Genomic DNA, 17,837 nt, shown 5'->3' with positions numbered 1-17,837 from the left:
GTTGTAGGGGAATAGTCTATGAAATGTCTTTCTAATAACAAAAGCATTTGTGGTAACGTAACTCAGTGGTACTAATTTGGTATGTTTAACATAACCAGTCATTGGTGAGTTTTCAGTTGTGATTAAAACAAACATTCTAGACTTACCCAGGAAATACCTCTGCACATTTTCATACCAGTACATATTCTTTGTCATTGCTAATGTACTGTCTTTTCTGTATACAGCTCCAGGTGACATGGGTATTGATGTCCATAATTAAAGCTGAGTAAGTGTCACAAAGGAGGAAAAGGCTCTAAACTTGCTGTCACTAAAGTAATCACTTAATTCTTAGCTTTGGCTGAAAGCAGGGTTGGGAAAAAAAGGTTGATTTGTCAGAACTTATCTCGAGCAAGCAGTACTTGGAGTGTGCTGAGTGGACTGTTGTGCTGTTTCTTGGTTGTTTTACCATAATCAGTATACCTAGGAAATCAAATAGTAGTATTTTGATAGTAGTGTCTCTTTTTTCTTTTCCTTGATACACTTGCTTTTAAATGACAAGCAACAATTTTAGGAAATAAAAGCAGGAAAATGAGACATACAAACACAAACAGAAAATAGATCAGCTACATCTGCCAAATTGCTTTATTTATAGTGTGTTTACAGGTGAAACTGTGTGCCAGAAAAGAGACACTGCATCAGGCATTATTATTTGTACCCCAGCTGCCAAGGAAAAGCATTGTCAGTAGCCTTTAGTAATATTTGGACCAAAAATACATGGATGTGCAGCATTCAGTATTTTGTATGATGCAGAGTGCAGCTTCTCTCACAGATCCTCTGTTTCTGGAACATTGTTGGAATCTGAGGGCTGAACGGAATCTGAAGGCTGAATGAACACTACAGGAATATTCTCTGATGTCCATCCTTTAGGAGTCCTATTGAAGGATCTTCTGGTAGCAAGAGGGTTTGCAAGGATCATGAATCTGGGATCATTTAGCATCAGTAGATTAAAGTCTGGTACCTTGAATTTAACCAGCTTTGATGCTTTCTCAAAACCACCAAAGGGAGTGGCAACTCTGTAGATATTAGAGAAATAAAAGTAAAATGCGATATTAAAAATGCCTGTTTTCCTTCCAGGAGCTGAAAAGAATAGAAAATATTTTAATAACACAGATTTGGTACAGTTTCTTGTATACATTTTCAAGCTTTTGGGAAAATATTCTATTTTTCTAGGAAATTCTCTTTAAAATCATATTTATTTTCCCATAGGTAAAGCCTTCAGACTTTGTCAATTCAAATGATCAGAAAAGCCAAGGGGAAAAGGTGTTGCAGGAAAACTTTGTCATTGGTGAGTCATAGTTACTAAACTTATTTTGTTGGTGCTAAGTCTGAAAACTCAGTTCAGCACATTTACTCTAACAAGTAATTAGTTTAGGAAGTTCTCACCCCATTTTCTCCTGTCCCTAGTTGCTTGTTCCTCCCACTGCACTGTATTTCAGCACCATATTGTACCAGTTAGAATGTATGTGGGTTGTGCTATAAACTTGGATCACTTATGTGATCTGGGTTAAACAAAGACCCTTCAAAACAAAGGAGCATTTTAAAATCCACATTATTTCAGCAATCTGGTTTATATCACTGTGTTCAAACAACTGTAGCAATACAAGTGAGGAGGCAGTAAAGCCTAGTGTGAAGCAGAAAGGAACAGCCAAACACAACAGGCTCTGGAAAGGAAAGGAAAGGAAAATGGGTGAGGACTTTGTACTCCAGTTTTGTTTCTGAAGAAAATGTTTATGTAAGGAAACCTTGAAACACTGGCTGGTACTGGCCTAGTCTTTGGCTAGTATTTTTCATGTTACTTAAATGTAAATGTCCCCTCAGGCAATAAGCCCCAGAAACTAAAAAACTCTTTCATACATTGGCAAATATTTTAAAACAACAGTATTTCTAGATACCTCCCATGATTCTTCTGTATTTACATGTTTCTGGGCTGAAAAAATAAACAACCTCAGGTTTTTTTAGTCATTTTTCCAGACTCCTTTGTATAAGCAAATGTGAACAAACAGCACATTGTATGTGCTCTGCATTTTGATCAGCTGCATAACTTTGCCTGTTTAAAGTGTCAGATTTTTAGGCTACCTGAGCACCAGGTTTCTGCAAAGCTAGATACATATTGCCAAGAGAAAGTGAAATAGAATTTCACCAGGTTTTGTGTGTGTGATAAAAAATGAGAGCTCTGCTGGTAGGTATTTCCAGTGGCTCCAGATATTACAGCAGAGGCCTAGAGAAATTAATACCAACAGAAAGTAAGAGACATAATTTGAAGATCTGGTTAGGATTTTCAGCAAGATAGCTATAGATAATACAAAACCTCAGGAGAATTAAATACACACACACACACACACAAAAGAAGAGATTAATTCAGGAAAATGCATCCCTGACCTAAAAGAAATGAAACTGCTGTGTCATTACAAAGATAATTCATTGAACTTCACTATGAGCAGCATTTACTGAAGGAGAGTTGGTGCTGACTCCAAAGGGTCAATCCTGTAAGATACAAAAATCATGAGGCTTCTGGGCATGCATGTTTACTGAGAGAAGAGCACTGTTTTGGATTAAGCTCTGAAACTGTTTCTCAAATGAAGATGAGACAAGATTTTGCAGCAGCAGACAGTCCAGGCATTAAACTCTCTTGAGGTCAAAGGAAATTCTTTATACAACATGCCTGTGGTGTCAAGCTTTTCTTGTGAAATTGTCTTCTAGGTCACAATGTCAAATTGGATACTGTATGATACTGATTAAAAATAATTGCTTGGTAATTGCCACAAAGTGAATGTAGTGATCTACATCTTACAGGATAATAAAGATTGTTTTAATTGCTGCTCTAATTAAGATACACATTCTCACATTGCTGTAATATTTAATTCTCATCAATATGTAAGTTCAAGGGATAATTGAGCAGGACATTGATGATAAAATGCTAACCAGTTCTAGTGTAAAACTTCCTCTTTGTAGTATTTTTGGATTTGAAATACAGTAAGTTTGTGTAGGTAACACAAACAGGAGGGCATTTCATGGATATTCAAATATCTATCTGGGAAAAAAACCCATGTAGTTCCTATACAATGCCTGACCTCAGAGAATGATGCATTCCTGCATGCTAGGCAGAGCACAGGATGATATAAAGGAGAGTACAGTAATTGGGTAATAGATGTTCATTTTCTTTTAGGGCCGCAGTGTATTTTTGTGAGCAGCAACTTGTCTGACAACATGGTGTTGTAATGGCCCGTGTTATGCACACATCAACTGTATCACTTGAGGTCTGACTCATTGTATGGAAGCCTGAAACTCATGTGTAACAAATTCCAGTAGTCATTGCTCATAACAAGGGTGGAAACGCTGGTTCAGAGTCATAGGAAGTGGCAACAGGAAGTGTAAGAGATTGTTTAATATTCACTTTGCATATTCCTAAAAAGTAGCTGCATAATTTAACGATAGCAGGCTCAATCACATTCATTTTTAGCTGTTGTTTTAGCAGGGCTTCTCTTCTTTTTTTTTTTTTTCTTTCTTTTTTTCCTTGCAGTCTTACTTATTGAACATTATCTTGTCACAACACAGGAGACTACTTGTTGCTGATATGTCTGAAAATATGTTTTAACTGTATAAGATTATCACCTTCAATAACATAATTACAAAAAAACCAAAAGTGAGTTTCACATTTCATTCTTCAAACATTCTGCTTATTGCTAATTACATGCAAAAAGGAGACATAGAAGCAAAGAACCTGACCCTGAAAAATGCTCAGAGGTATTTAGGTGCTAAGGAACTGGCTAAGCACCCAGTTTGCACTAACCTCACATCACTTCAAGTTAGCACCCAAAGGTCCTTTGAGGATCCAGATCGCAGCATTTTTCCAATTAATCAATAAAACCAGAGCCCAGTCCAGATGGACTGGATTCCTGTAGTGCTTTTGAAACAGTAGTCTTTGGGAATTGAGAAAGTTAAGCAAGAATTTATCTGGTAGGAGAGGAAGAACTTGTCAGACTTGCTTGTCTTGTGTGAGTAAGATGTAGTGCTTTGTATGTTACTCATAATCCTACGTTTGACATTTTGTCCAGCTCCAAGAAAGCAGATGAAATAAAGGTACTCATTTAATTAATATTACAAACTGCTCAACAAATGTAGATTCACGCTCTCTTGCCCACAGATGATTACTAGGTTCTTCCATACTGGCAAAGGAGGCAAGAAATTTTTCACCAGTAACTAGCTCTTTAATCCCAGTAGGAATTAATCTCCAAGAAAAAAATCAAATGGCATGGCTCTGTCCCAGAAGGAGGAAGGATAGCCTGGCCTGAACAGACTGTTAAGAGATACTCCATACTCAGTTTCTCTGATCATGCACTCTGTCTAGTGCTGTTAAACTATTGCTGGCTGTGTCACAAAGCCCTGCCTCAGAAGGCAAATGTGTCTGACATTTGTTGCACTTGTTTTTCCCTCACTGACCTGCCAGCATCGCAAGATTACTGCAGCATAAAATGCCTGCTAGACACCAACTAAAACCTCTATGAATTCCCTAGTTCTGATTCTGCTACTGTTATAAAAACAACACTGCTGCAGAGTTCAGAGGAGCCACTTCATTGCTGGCAGCTGCAAAAGTCTGATGCAGTTTAGTGCTGAATATACTTTGAATATACTTTTAAGCCATGCATATGTGCATCTGTTCCAACACCTCAGACAACCCTAGCTACTGAAGTTGTGATGTTTTTAGTTTGTTGTGTAACAGGGGAAGCTGGAAGGAACTTGAATATGGCCTGTAAAGTCTGAGTGCTGTTTTAACAGATACCACTGTGAACTGGGAAGAATCTCAGGCCCATTTCCTTTGGGAGTCCTGTGCATCACACTTACTGTTAATCACACCCCTTCCTGACTAATAATGACTGTACCAGTGTTTTGCAGGAGAACAAACATAATGGCACTTTAGTGAATGGTGAAGCATGATAGAAAGCCTTGATTGAAACCCTCAGTGATAACAAAGGGGTGCCATTATATCACACTTTGTTTAATACAGTAGCATTTGCTTTCTTTCTCAAAGCTGCAATTAAAGAAGTCAAGGATGCTGTGACCTAGATGCACAGAATAACTTAGTAGAATCTAGACACAGAAGTCCAAAGAGATATCTCACCTTATGTGCAAAGCCCATAGGCTGCTAAACTCCTGAGACACCTAATGACTTCTCTATTCAAATGCTCAGATCTGCCTTATCTTAGCTGCACCTATCTCACAGCAGTTCCATTTGTGATTCTCTAATTAATGATCTTTTGCCTAAACTTTGATGCTTGAAAACATAGATAATATGCTATTGCAGCAAGTTTTAAGCAAAATAGCATATCAAGGCACTCAAAATTCGTGGCTGTTGAATCTCTGTGTTAAATAACAGTATGTCTGTGACCAGAGATGTTCTGTAAATGATTTGGATTCTCAACAGTCTGAGAGCATCTCTTGGTAAGAGTGGACATTACTGCTCATGTATAGACAGAATTAGGTGCTGATGGCGTTAGCAAAGAGAAATCTAAGTTACGTTTAGTCTTCTCTGTAATGATTTCTGTTGGTTAGTTTGGCATGAGGTGTGCTGTCTGTTCTGAATCCCATTATCTCACGCTGCACTCTCATGCATTTTTAGGAGTGTAAACACATAAGTCATGGATGTAAAATTCTCTCCAAGAGGCTAGTATCTTAAAGTTCAATATTGCACATTCTCAATATCTTTTTGGATCTTTCCTCGTGCTAGAAACCATAAATCTGGGTGTATTGCATGTAACAGCTTTTCTGGATCCACTAAGCATCCATTAATTTTCTTCTGGATGTGAATTTTTTCGGTGAGAATGAGAGTTGTGGTGGATTGTACTTGTATGCTTTGTGTTTTGAATTTACCAATTTCACAGTCTAGATCTGGGTGTATGTGCCTGATGTAGATTTTTATGTCAGGGAGAATATTAACCTCTCCTTTATGCATGCCCTCATCTGCAAGAAATTTGGACTGTGCTGAGCTACAGTTTTGCCATGTCATACAAAGAGAAAATATACATAGAAATAAATCAAAGCAGTTATTGTTGTAAATAGTACAACTAACAGAATATGGGACAATAGAGCAGCTAAAAATCCATGAAGAAGCCACCAGATATCATCTCAAGATACATCAGATACTATTTCCCTGTTAATGGAGCCTCTGTGTCATCTCTGATATTGTCTTTCACAGTAACAGCTCATATGCTGGACTCAGAATCTCTCTTGTGAGAGGTAGAACTGATTCTGTCTCTGTTCCATGTATATATATCTTTGATGGGTTTTGTTGTTTGGGTTTGGGGTGGGTTTTTTGGTAACAATAACCATAGTACATAAACTGTGCTGCTACTGTTCCAGTGTTAGCAGCTGTGGCACAACTCTCTGACTTGTATTTGCTATTTTGTCTGCTGAGAAGGCTGTGCCACACAGACTTAATTATTAACATGGCAATGTACAGTGCTGTAGGAACTAAGAGTAATGTCTGCAGTGCCACTTTTGATGTAGAATTGTGTAATTTGTTAGTCCTTACACTCATAGTTGAGGCCCACCTCAAGGGTAGGAACAGAAGTGATGTTTGAGGTGTGTCTCGCTAAGTTTATATTGTCATGAGCCATTTTCTTTTTTAACAGAGTTCTCTCTGGTTTTGAGGAAGGGTTTTGGTCAGGCTTAACTCTCTGGCACTCAGCAGGAGTTATTTAGAGGAAAATTGGCTAATACTTCAATAAATAAAGATAATGTGAATGGTATTACTGAAAGCAAAACACATCAGTAAGAAAGTGTTTCAAAACTTCCAAAATAGTTCATACCCTAATATTGTCCTAATATATCTGGAGGTTCTGCTGAAAATCTTCATATATGTAAATTAATATGTAAATAATATGTGACTAAGTCACTCTCAAATCCCATTCTACTTTAAATGGGGTTTAAGTCTGCTTGTAGTGTTTTCTCCATTAAAACTTTTACCAAAGGTCATTGAAGATAGAAAAATAGTGAATGCAAAAAAATATTCAAGCTGCTAACTATTTGGTGTGAGGGATAGGTTGAGGGATAAAGTTCATTGGACTGTCATTACCTGAATGCCAAGCCATGTGGGTTGTATTTAAACAAAAAGAAGGAAGCATTGCCATAGTCCATGTTTCCCATTTATTGAGTGTGCTGGATTCTGATAATTTGTTTCTTTCCTTCTTTGAATGTTTTCAACAGTTCATCTTACATTCCTGTTTCTACAGTTTAATTTTGGTTCCATACCTTAGCAAGAGACTAATTTCCTCCTTGATGCTCCTGTTTGCCACTTGTGATCTAGGTGCATGTTCATGTTTATGCATAGACTTGCAAACACAGGTGGTAGTTTTTTTTACAGCTGGTAGAAAGGTTTCATTTCATAGTAATTTTTCTCTACACTGTAAAATTCCGTGACCATTCAGAATTACCTGTTAAAGCTCCTGTAGTCAGGCAGTTCTGGCTTTGCTTCAGGTTTAAAAAGTTTAGGATATAAAGCTTCCAGTAGCTCTGGGTCATCCCTAATGGCTTCTATCCAGGGAGACTGATAATACTTTGGCACGGAAGTAGTGTTGAACTTTTCAGGAGGAATTTCCTTCAGTGGTCCAGAATATCCTGCAGGGTGGTCAAGACAAAACCATTTTAATTTTACTTTGCTGTTTCTGCTTCCTCACCACTGCCCTGTGTAACTAGGGAGTAACACACCGTCATTTCATAGTAAGGCAAAATGAACAATTGGATCAAGTCACCTGGCCAAAGCTACCCAGAAACAGAAAGCTGGCAGGGAGAATTCGTGGCCTTTTATATAATTGCCTCAAAGTATTCCACCCTATTTTGAGGCTAAGTTTATTCTAGTTTTATATAAATTTGTTTCTATCATTATGAGCATTTGTTTGAAACTAGATCTACACACTCTGGGCTGAATTAATAAAAATATTTTAAAACCATCCTCTTGGTTAAAGACTAAGATAATTCTATAGTCTATGGGTGAAATTTTCAAAAAAGTATTAAAAGGAGTTAGGATCACATTCAGTACAGTGGAGTTTTTGTCTTTGCCTCTGCCTTAGATATTTTAATATATCCTACCTACTTGGTTCTGTGGTCTTTTTCATCATCTGAAAAAGTGAAGAATCAGTTGTTTTCTCTCCCTAATCATATGGGGATCAGCCTCTGTTCAGAATTTTATTAATTAAATTCCATGCTCAGTGTGATTTCTTTTACAGCCAAGTGCAATATGGCAGGAATAAATATTGTGTTAAACCAGGAAGTGATTAACCAGTTATATGAGTTACATGAATATTTGAAATCCAAGGGTAATCTACACTACTCTTTTGCCCTTCAACTATATCTAGCTCTTTAAATTAATACCATTTCCTTCTATATGCTTCAACCCCACTGTGGTTTAATATCTACTCCTTTTACCAGACCATTTTGCCTAAAGAAAGGCTTGAAGATTTCTATCATGTCCCAGCAATGGAAATTACCTCTGTTTGCATTGTATGTGACCAATGGAGGCAGAGAGTCTTAGCAGTCACTAACGGAGTAGCATTGACCTAGTTTACATAGACAAGAAAAGGTCTGCACAAAACATGCATTGAGTAATTCTGAACAAAGAATGAATTTGTGAAAACCCCCAGCCTGCTCATGGATAATTCATAAACAGGAAGAAGGGCTATATCACTGAATAAATTAGTTAAAACAAATTAGCTTTCTCTTGGCTTTAAAGAATACAAACTAAGGCCTTCTTGTAGCTGACTGCTTTAAATAAAGACAACAGTGCCCTCACAGTTAAGGACTTAAAAAAGAACAGTTTATGTAGCCAGAGGCAAATCCCTTTTCAAGTTACTCTTCTGCGATGGTTTTTTAGCAAAACTCACAGAGACTTCAGGCTTGCATTTATGGCTAATTAATTAAACTACAATAGATAACATTCAGAATCTTGAGCAGTGTGTTGCATATTAGAAACAAACTAAAATCAGTATGCTAATTTGGTTTTAAATCTGAGGATCTGTTTCTCCATGTTTATAAAACCAATAGATACAGGAGTAGTCTATTCTCATACTAGTCTATGTTTTCAGTTTGGGGAGAATTAGTACAAAGGCATATCAAATCATTAAAAATGAAGAGAAACCACTTTACATTTCTGTGGGAGATTCTGTTATCTGACTCAAATTTATTGTTTCTACTCAAATTGTTGTTCTATAAAGAGACCCTTCCTCTGATGTGAAATGAGAACTAAATACATTTAATATGTCTAAACTCATGTATTACCTGGGGCAATGTTGTCAGGGTGTGGTGGGCTCCGGGGATCAGGTGTATTAGGAGGTGTCATTGGGGCATGCTGGGGAATTCCGTCCACGCTGAGGCCATCCATTTTAACACTCTGCATGGTTTCTCCACGCTGCATCCAAATAGAGAAATATTGACAGCACAACAAAAAAAGGCTCTGTGATTCCCTCTGAGAGTTGTAGTGATATTCTGCTTTACAGCCCAGATCTGAGACCCAGGATACCCTATCTGAAGACATCCTGTCCTGCGGTCTGGTGCTCCGAGTGCCAGATAGCAGCCCCAGGATTCTCTGGCTGCTAGCCACAGCTCTCTTACAGTGGCTGTGTAAGGAAAAACAACTTATTTTTTGGTGTTACAAATGATAGCCCAGCACAATTGTGCATCTTCATTACAGGGTGTGAATGCTTTATTGAGTGGATTGGAGGTGTTGGGATCTATAGATGACTCCTGAAGCCTTATAACTATCCTGCTAAGTTATCTGACCTTTTCCTAAGGGTGGGGGTATTTCAATATTGACATGCAGTCTATGAAGGGGGTTCATCCCATCTGCTGCTTACACTAGTCATCACAAAATCTACCTGGGCACCTGGGCTCCTGGGCTGTGTGGTTTACAGCAAAGAGTAGATCTGGGCGCTTTGGCAGCAGGGCCTATGAAACGTGTCCCTTGGATCACTGGGTGCTAGAAGCTGTTATATACCGGACAGAGCACGCTTGCTACCCAAAGATTCCAGAAACATGGCAAGTTTGAGCTCTTTGAGTTTCAAAGCACTGATTCTTCAAAGCGTCTCTTCCTGTATCTGTTGAAAATTCCCTGCATTTATTGAACTACTTTTGTTTGGGATTTTCTTTTCCTTTATTTGTAATAGAAATAACAACTTCAGTGCAGGTCACGTTCTGGAGACTCATGATATTCTGTTATTTTCCACCCTCCTATCAGGTCAACAGTTCTAAGGAAACATCCAAAGGCTTAATCATTGTTACATAAATATAGAATTAGTCTCATAAGAAGTCAGAATCTTATTTTAGCTATGACACATAGGCTAAAAGCAATTTAAATATAGACTGGTTTCTTAAAGTAGGAGAACAAACAAATAATACTTCTTTAAACTTGAAAGAACAAAAGATCAAGTCAAAATATTTTCTACCCGTCCTGAAGTATGTCAGAAGGACTTTTGGCAGGCAGAACCATAAAGATGATGAAGACAATGTCAGGGGTGGCTAAATAAGCATTTATGGGAGTGGAACAGAAAGCAAAGAGGCATCATGCATTCGCATGTCAGAATGTCATACTGACTGCCAGCATGTGTGCTCTATGTCTGCTTGTGGGAAGCAGACTAGAAGGGAACTGATCTGTCAGACTTCACAGCAAAAGCGTGGTACTGGAAACAGAAAATCTGACAAGATTGGTAGCGTTGTGCTCACAGTTTATCTCTGCAGCTTCTAATGGTCAAGAGGGAGAACAGTACTCATGTATAGGCTTCTGAATATGGGCGCAGGAGAACAGTATTCATATATAGGCTTCTAAATAATAGTGCTCTAATAATAGTTTTGGGTGTTTGGTAGAGTTATTCAGCTTTTCTATATGGGATTTCTTTTGTGCAGATTTATCAAACTCTGACTTGATCCCAACTGATTCCTTGTAATTTATTTTCTGTTGAGTAAGTGGCCAAAGAAATTTGAAATATCAGCACCATTAAAAAACCAAACCAAACCAAAACAAAACAACCCCCTCACGCTTTTCTTCTGACACAAGATGTGAAGATATACTTTTCTTCCTGAGTAAAGTTGATTTTGTCTCTGGGAAATCTAAAAGCCACATAATTACAGATGTGTTTACCTTTACAACCGTCAAACACAGAGAATTCCTTCTTCGAGAAGGGAACAAAAATATTTTGGAGACTGGAAATGAAATACTCACAATTCTTGGCTTGTTTGCTATATAATGAGAATTTTCATATGTGTATTTGTCAGATCTCCGCTGACGTCTCTTGAAGAGTCTTGCTCCCCTGTTGCTGAGTGTTGACAGTTCCTCTACCATGATGTCTCTGGGGGTGCTGACTTTTTTCCCAAGGTCTAAGCTGGGCGAAACTGCAATACAATGGATAAATACATACCTCTGTTTTTCTTAATTGCCTGATGTTGCATACCCTGTACCTGACATCCAACAGCAGGCTAATGCACACTTATCTAACGCAGCATATCTTCACATTGTGTTAGAGTAATTAATCATTCTTCCAAAGTTTTGGAGCAGAGTATTGAGCATGACAGACCTGTCTCTATGCAGATGCTTAACAATTCAAGCTCCAAAGTTATTTCAGTTGAATGGCGTTCAGCTTATCAAAATAATATCCTACACAACACCAATCATAGCAGACTGGTTAAAACTGGCTTCTGCTGAAACCAGGAACGCTCCAGGGTTCACACATCAAACCTCCAGTTAACTTTCTATGTCCTGCATTGGAGAGATGAGCAGGTAAACCCTTTTAAAGCAGTTTCTTATTGCTTCTAAATATTTTATTTCCAATTATTCTTTAATATTCTACTTGCTTTTGAACTCCAGGGCATGTTTTGTAATTTAAGACAAGTTTGCAATAGAAAGTCTCTGTTACATGGTATTTTAAAACTATTTTTAAAGAAGGTTTCAAAGTAAAGCTCAAGGTGTTGAAAATGAGAGCCCAAATAAAGAATTACAACATGCTTCCAGGAACTGATAAGTTTAAAACGTTTTGGCTTTAATTTTCTCCAAGAAAAATGGAATTATTAGCTGCAATATTACTTTATTCACTACTTGGGGAAAATTTCATCTTTGTCTTTAGTGACCTTGGGGATTTTGAAAATGAAGATGCTTAAGAAGGGAAAGGGGAGATCAATTTGGACTTCAAAGGGAGAGCTCTGAATGCCAGAAAACCTTCTGGTCATCTTTGTGGTAATCTTCTGGAATGCTGGGATGCTGGTGTCAAGGACCAAGCTGTTCATTGCTCACTAGACATCCTCAACCTACAGATAAAGCTTATGCCTCAGAATACAGTAGCTTCAACATTGAACAAACCATTTTCTACCAGTTCATTTCTTCTTCTTAGGTTGTACAGTTTAACAAAACTAACAATAATTGGGTCATGTAGTAAACCCAGAATTTTAAAGGTAATAATTCCTATTGCAGTTACTATAATATTTATCATTTTATTAGAGTTGTTTTCATCAGTTGTTCATAAACCTCAGGAGGAAAAATAGGAAGATGCTTTGGTCTAGTACGTTTCTTTGATCCACTTGTTCAAAGTCACTTTCTGTTATTTCTTTAATAATAAGACATTCTATTCCTCATGTATTCTTATAGTCTAAAATTCTGAATGTTGGCATCTATTTTAATGCATTGAAATAAAAATATACATGTAGGAAACCCAGTTCAAAATAAACATTGCACGTGCATTAAGTGTAGAATGTATGTGATATTAAGTGTTAATACTGCATATGCAGAACTTCTTTTTGAGTAAATGGTATGTTCAACATGGCATATGTCTCCTAGTAACTCTGTGTTGGAAAAGCAATGAGATTTGCTGACATATAGGAAAGCTTAATTGAAACAGGTATATTAAATATTTAGTTGAACCTGTATAGACAAGAGTTTTCTGTGTAGTAAATCAAAGAAGTCTGTGGGCCCTGGAGTGCATCACTGTTGGTCCACTTGTGTTCGTGTTGACTTCAACTGAATGTTTGCAATAGATTTAACTGGAGCAAGCTAACTGTAGTGAGCTGGGGCATGCACTTCTGCTTTAAAAATAGTGTGCAAAGAATCCTAACAACCTCCTGTTATTTAAGAGGGAACACAACAAAACAGGGAGTTCTTAAAATGGAAGAAAATGACTCAGCTTGCCCACTGTAGCCATATCAGTGAGAGATAGTGGCGGGGTTTTGGCTCTCTGGTTGAGATAAGTGCACTAGTTATTGGCCTGTGGCCTGAAATTTGGCCAAGTCATATCTTGATTGTATCATTTTGCCACATTGCTGGAGGGGTACAGACTGTTGGATGGGTTTATGTTAGTAAGAAATCTGTCCCTTAAATCAGCAACATTGTCATGTCGAAAAAGCTTTTCTTCTTTGTATACAGAGTGGGCAGTATGTACATCCTTAGAGGCTGGGGTGCCAAGATGGCTGCAGATCTCTGTCCAAACAACTCTGTTCATCTGGAACATGCTGGATGTTATCTATTTTGGGCCTTGCTGTTCCCTTACATACATACTGTTCTTGTTAATGTTAACTGAAGGCTCCAAGGTACTTTGTAACCCACAGTTGTGTACTACTGTGTATCCAGGCAGCATCCCAAAAATGTAAGTGTGAAGTTCATCTGAATCCCTTGCCAACTAACATCTAATCATCTGTCTAGTTTTATGATGTGTCTAAGGATTGTTTCAGTGTCAGCTCGGAAAAAGGTGAAGAGGGATGAGAAAAGGAGGACATTTAGAGGATGATAGAAAGAGACACTGTAAAGGAATACTGGAAGTTTAACTCATAGTTTAACCCTAGTGTTAACCTTTTAGCTTTGTTTCTTAATTTGTTCTTGCCAAGTATTTCCTGTCTTTTGTTTAAAATCATAAAGGACTGTGGTTCAAATGATTGATCTAGTTCCTTCTGCATTCAGTGGCTAATCCTTCTTTAATCTCCCAGTTTACAGTCTTCTAAATACCTTAATCTGGATTATAAATTTTAATAATGAGTATCAGATAATATGTTTGTTGTAGCATCAGAAATAAGACTTTTCTAAATATAAAGTGAAAGTTAATCATGTAGCTAGTGAAGAATGCATTTAAGAACTAGGATAGAACTGGACATGAGATTTGAGTGTAATTGAAGGCTAACCTGATGAACTCCAAGATTTTCCTTATACATAAATATTTACATATGTTTACCTCTGCCAAGTAACCTTAGAAATGTTATGATTAATCCAAGTCTGCCAGTGAAAAACCAAGGGATCGAGGAGGCCACAATATCTGTACACGGACTTAAGCTTCTGCTTTGAAACCATAGGAGTGTTTATAGCTAGTACTTGTTTCTGCAGCATTTTATGACATGTTGAACTTCTCTCAAACCCAGTTATGTCCCACAAGCCAGCAGGAGATGGGGCTTTCAGTCACAGAATCACAGAATTGTCAGGGTTGGAAGGGACCTCAAGGATTATCTAGTTCCAACCCTTCTGCTTGGGCAGTGACACTTTCCACTAGATCAGGTTGCCCAGAGTCACATCCAGCCTGCCTTAAAAACTTCCAGTCATTATCAGTCTTACCGTATGACTGGTAATCTTTGAGACAATGGTGAAAACATGGCTGATTTTGTATCTTATCAACACCTGTTTCTGCTATGAATAGCATTTAAACAATGATTGTGAGATTGTTTACCTGAATGCATTATAATAAGATAGGGCTAAAATAGTAGCGAGGTAGTCTTGCTTTCTGTGAGGCACACCCATCTTCTGTTATTGTCTACCTCTGTTAACAGTTGAGAGTTTTGTGGGTCCATGAAACTGGTTGGAACAGTACTTTTGTTCTACATGGCTGCCAGGTGCAGGACCATCACAACTAAAAGCAATGCAAAACCTGAAAAGGCAGCAGTTGCCTTTCCAGATCTCAGGTTAAGCTTGTTGAATTAAGAATTAGGGAAAAAATAAACTGTAAAAAAATAATAGAGCAGAAATTAGCCATTTATAACCAGATTTCTCCTTGGTTCAGATTTGGTCCCAGAGAAGCAGCATATATTTTTGTGGTTACATCTTTGGTTATCCTTCTGTTTCTTAACTCATTTCACTGAGCTTGTACAGCTGTGAGTTTACTCTTTTCAAACCTAGTTCATGGAATTTCGTATTTTTTTAATATTTAAAAATCCCAGGCATCCAAAGAAGATGCAAAAGTAGATGTACCCTTAAAGAGGTAATACTGCCTTCAGTGGCCACATACCACAACATAACTTGTAGAAAGTGTTGTTATGCCTATGGGTATGAATATCATAATAATCTGATCCTAATAAAAAGGGCAGATTATGTGAGGCAAATGCCAAACATCAGCACAGATTATCCAATCATTACAATGATTTCAGGGACATTTACCATGTGAAATACCTGGTTCCAAAACCCATATGAAAGACAACTGGGGTTCTTTAGCCCTGAGTTTCTTACAGGCTATTTCAGTCATATATGGGTTTACAACACCAAAAAATAGTGGAGTTCTATGAAATCTGTAAGGGCAGACTGGCTTTCAGACTTAACTGTGTGTGCAGTGGAGAATGGAAAGAGAAAAGAGGGATTTGCTAAGGAACAGAAGTTACAGGATAAAACACTATGGAAATACCAGAAGGACTGGGACCTGGTGCTGAAACTTGTAGCTTCTTTATCTAAAAACCTTATGACTTTTGTCCTACTCTTCATGCAATCACAGTGATCAGTGAGAGAATGAAGAAAAAATCCCCAAATTCTTTGGAGCAAAAAAACACAAGAAAGACTTCCAATACTGGAATTTAATGTTCAGAGAGTTATCCTATGTGAGTGTTAGAGTTTTAATAAATTCTAAATATTAACTGAGCTCCCTGTTTTTTCAAGTCAGATTTGTGAGGTACTTATCACTTATAAAAAAAGTATCTTTTACATAGGTGGTAAAAAAGTCTTCATGGGAAGAATTGGAAGGATCTCCAGAAGCATCCAGCACATACCTAATGAAAGCCAAGTGGATTTGCATTCCCAACTGAGTTAATTGCTCCTTAAGCTGTCACGCCAGAAGTGTAATTTTAAGAACCTGTTTTAGAAAATCAGACTGCCTTCTCCTAAGTGTCTGCATTCTCAGCAGTACAACAGAAAAGTAAAATTTCATCAGATTAGATTAATCAGTGGCTGCACATTAGAGAGAATTGCCAAATGCTAGTAAAATTTGTTAGTTGCAAAGACAGGAAAGAAGAGAGATAGAACATTTGTTTCAATTTTTTTATCATTCATAGAAAAAAACCCAGAGTGAAACAGAGCAAAAAAAGAGGATACAGATCAGCGTGTTTCTCAGATGATAGCCTTTTAAGATGGAATGAAGTCATGTTATTAACCCCAAGTAAAATTCTGAAAGGCTATCCTAGCAGAATGTACATCAGCTGCTAGATTACTTCATTCCTCCACAGCAGTTGTTCATCTGAAAATAGCTTTCAAATGAAAAGAGGCAACTACAAAAGGATTAGTTACCATAGGCAGCATGATACTCCCACAAGATTATTTATGGCAAAACACCCAGAGACAAAGCTGTAACAGAGTTAAACTCTATGATTAAAGAAGTACATTAGGGAGGACTAGAGGACATTGCATATACAGTAAGCTGGGTTCAGCGCTATACCATTTCTGTGTATTTCATCCATAATGGCTGATGCTGCTTGTTTCCTCTCTTTGACCAGGGCAGAATGTGATAACATTGTGATTTTCTGATACGATTTTTCCTTGCTGAAAAAAAACAACACATTTTTACATTGCAGAGCCAGCTTGCACAATCCAGCCAACTTTCATTCATTTCATCTTAGAATGGCTGAATAGTGAAGTTATCTCTGATTTAGAAACGCTGCATTTCTCATGGTGCAAAAATGCACTGGCAGTTCTTCTTGCAGGCAGATGTTAGGACATTTGATGGGCAGAAGATTTGAAGGAAAGGGCTTTGAATTGGCTGCATAAATTCTGTATCAAAATTAGTGTCAGTGGTCTAAGCCTTCTCACGTCTACACATTATATTGAAAGATGTAAATTCATAACTAGTATTTTAATTACATCTTGGTTTATGATTTCAGAAATGTTACATTTTGACATATCTCAAATAAAGATTTTGAGGAACTAAAGGAGATGCTCTGGCATCTTGAAAGAAAGAAAGTGCATTTCTGCCTAAGTAAACAAATAAACAATGTTTTAGTTGCAGAGTCAAGAGGTTACATAAATGTCCTTCATATGACAGTTTGAAGGACAGACAATGTCAAAATATTTCAGGAAACAATACACTTACCCTACTGTTTTGGTGTGCAGAAAAAAGCGATCTCAACTCCTTAGTTGAAGCTTCAGGAGTTAGTTATGTATGGGGATGACCTGCCTGGTCCAGGATGGTTTCTACCCTTGTGCTTGGATCTGCATGGTACCTAATGCTGAGGCAAACTGGGGGCTGATCCTCTTCAAAGGAATTGGCATCCAGCTGACATCAACTAGTTATATATAGAATCAAACACTCCAGCCACTCATATCTTCCTGGCGAAAGAAGAGAACAGAAGAGATTCAACTGTACCCACAACAAAGAGGGTTTATATCCCCTTCAGAGAGTATTGGAAGATTTAATGGAATGCTGCTCTCATATTCATACAGATCATCTCCTCATCACCTCTGAGAATAATAATAATAATATTATAACTAGGAAAGAGACATTTTAAAATAAGGTGTTAAATATATGGATGGATGAGACTATATCAGATGAGAATGGCATGGGCTAATCCTTTAGTGAAAGATGAAACCGTGCTTC

General features: G+C 37.6%; 1 protein-coding gene across 2 annotated transcripts; it reads right to left on the bottom strand.

The window, feature by feature from the left end:
* Positions 1-615: 615 nt before the first annotated feature.
* Positions 616-17,451, bottom strand: MYOZ2 (myozenin 2). 2 transcript variants are annotated; one of them, XM_009911761.2, is made up of 6 exons: positions 17,334-17,451; positions 16,683-16,786; positions 11,246-11,415; positions 9,310-9,439; positions 7,470-7,653; positions 616-1,052 (listed from the first exon to the last, which is right to left on the bottom strand). In XM_009911761.2, exons 2-6 carry the CDS (start codon positions 16,756-16,758, stop codon positions 803-805), a joined length of 810 nt encoding a protein of 269 aa, XP_009910063.1. In that variant the 5' UTR covers positions 16,759-16,786; positions 17,334-17,451; the 3' UTR covers positions 616-802. The 2 variants fall into 2 exon arrangements, with proteins under 2 accessions (XP_009910063.1, XP_054028521.1); XM_054172546.1 differs by lacking the exon at positions 16,683-16,786.
* Positions 17,452-17,837: the final 386 nt, after the last annotated feature.

The sequence above is a fragment of the Dryobates pubescens genome, chromosome 24 (assembly GCF_014839835.1).
Source record: "Dryobates pubescens isolate bDryPub1 chromosome 24, bDryPub1.pri, whole genome shotgun sequence".
Lineage (NCBI taxonomy): Eukaryota > Metazoa > Chordata > Aves > Piciformes > Picidae > Dryobates > Dryobates pubescens.
The sequence above is the reverse complement of the archived record's forward strand: the minus strand, read 5'-3'. Positions and strand labels throughout refer to the sequence as shown.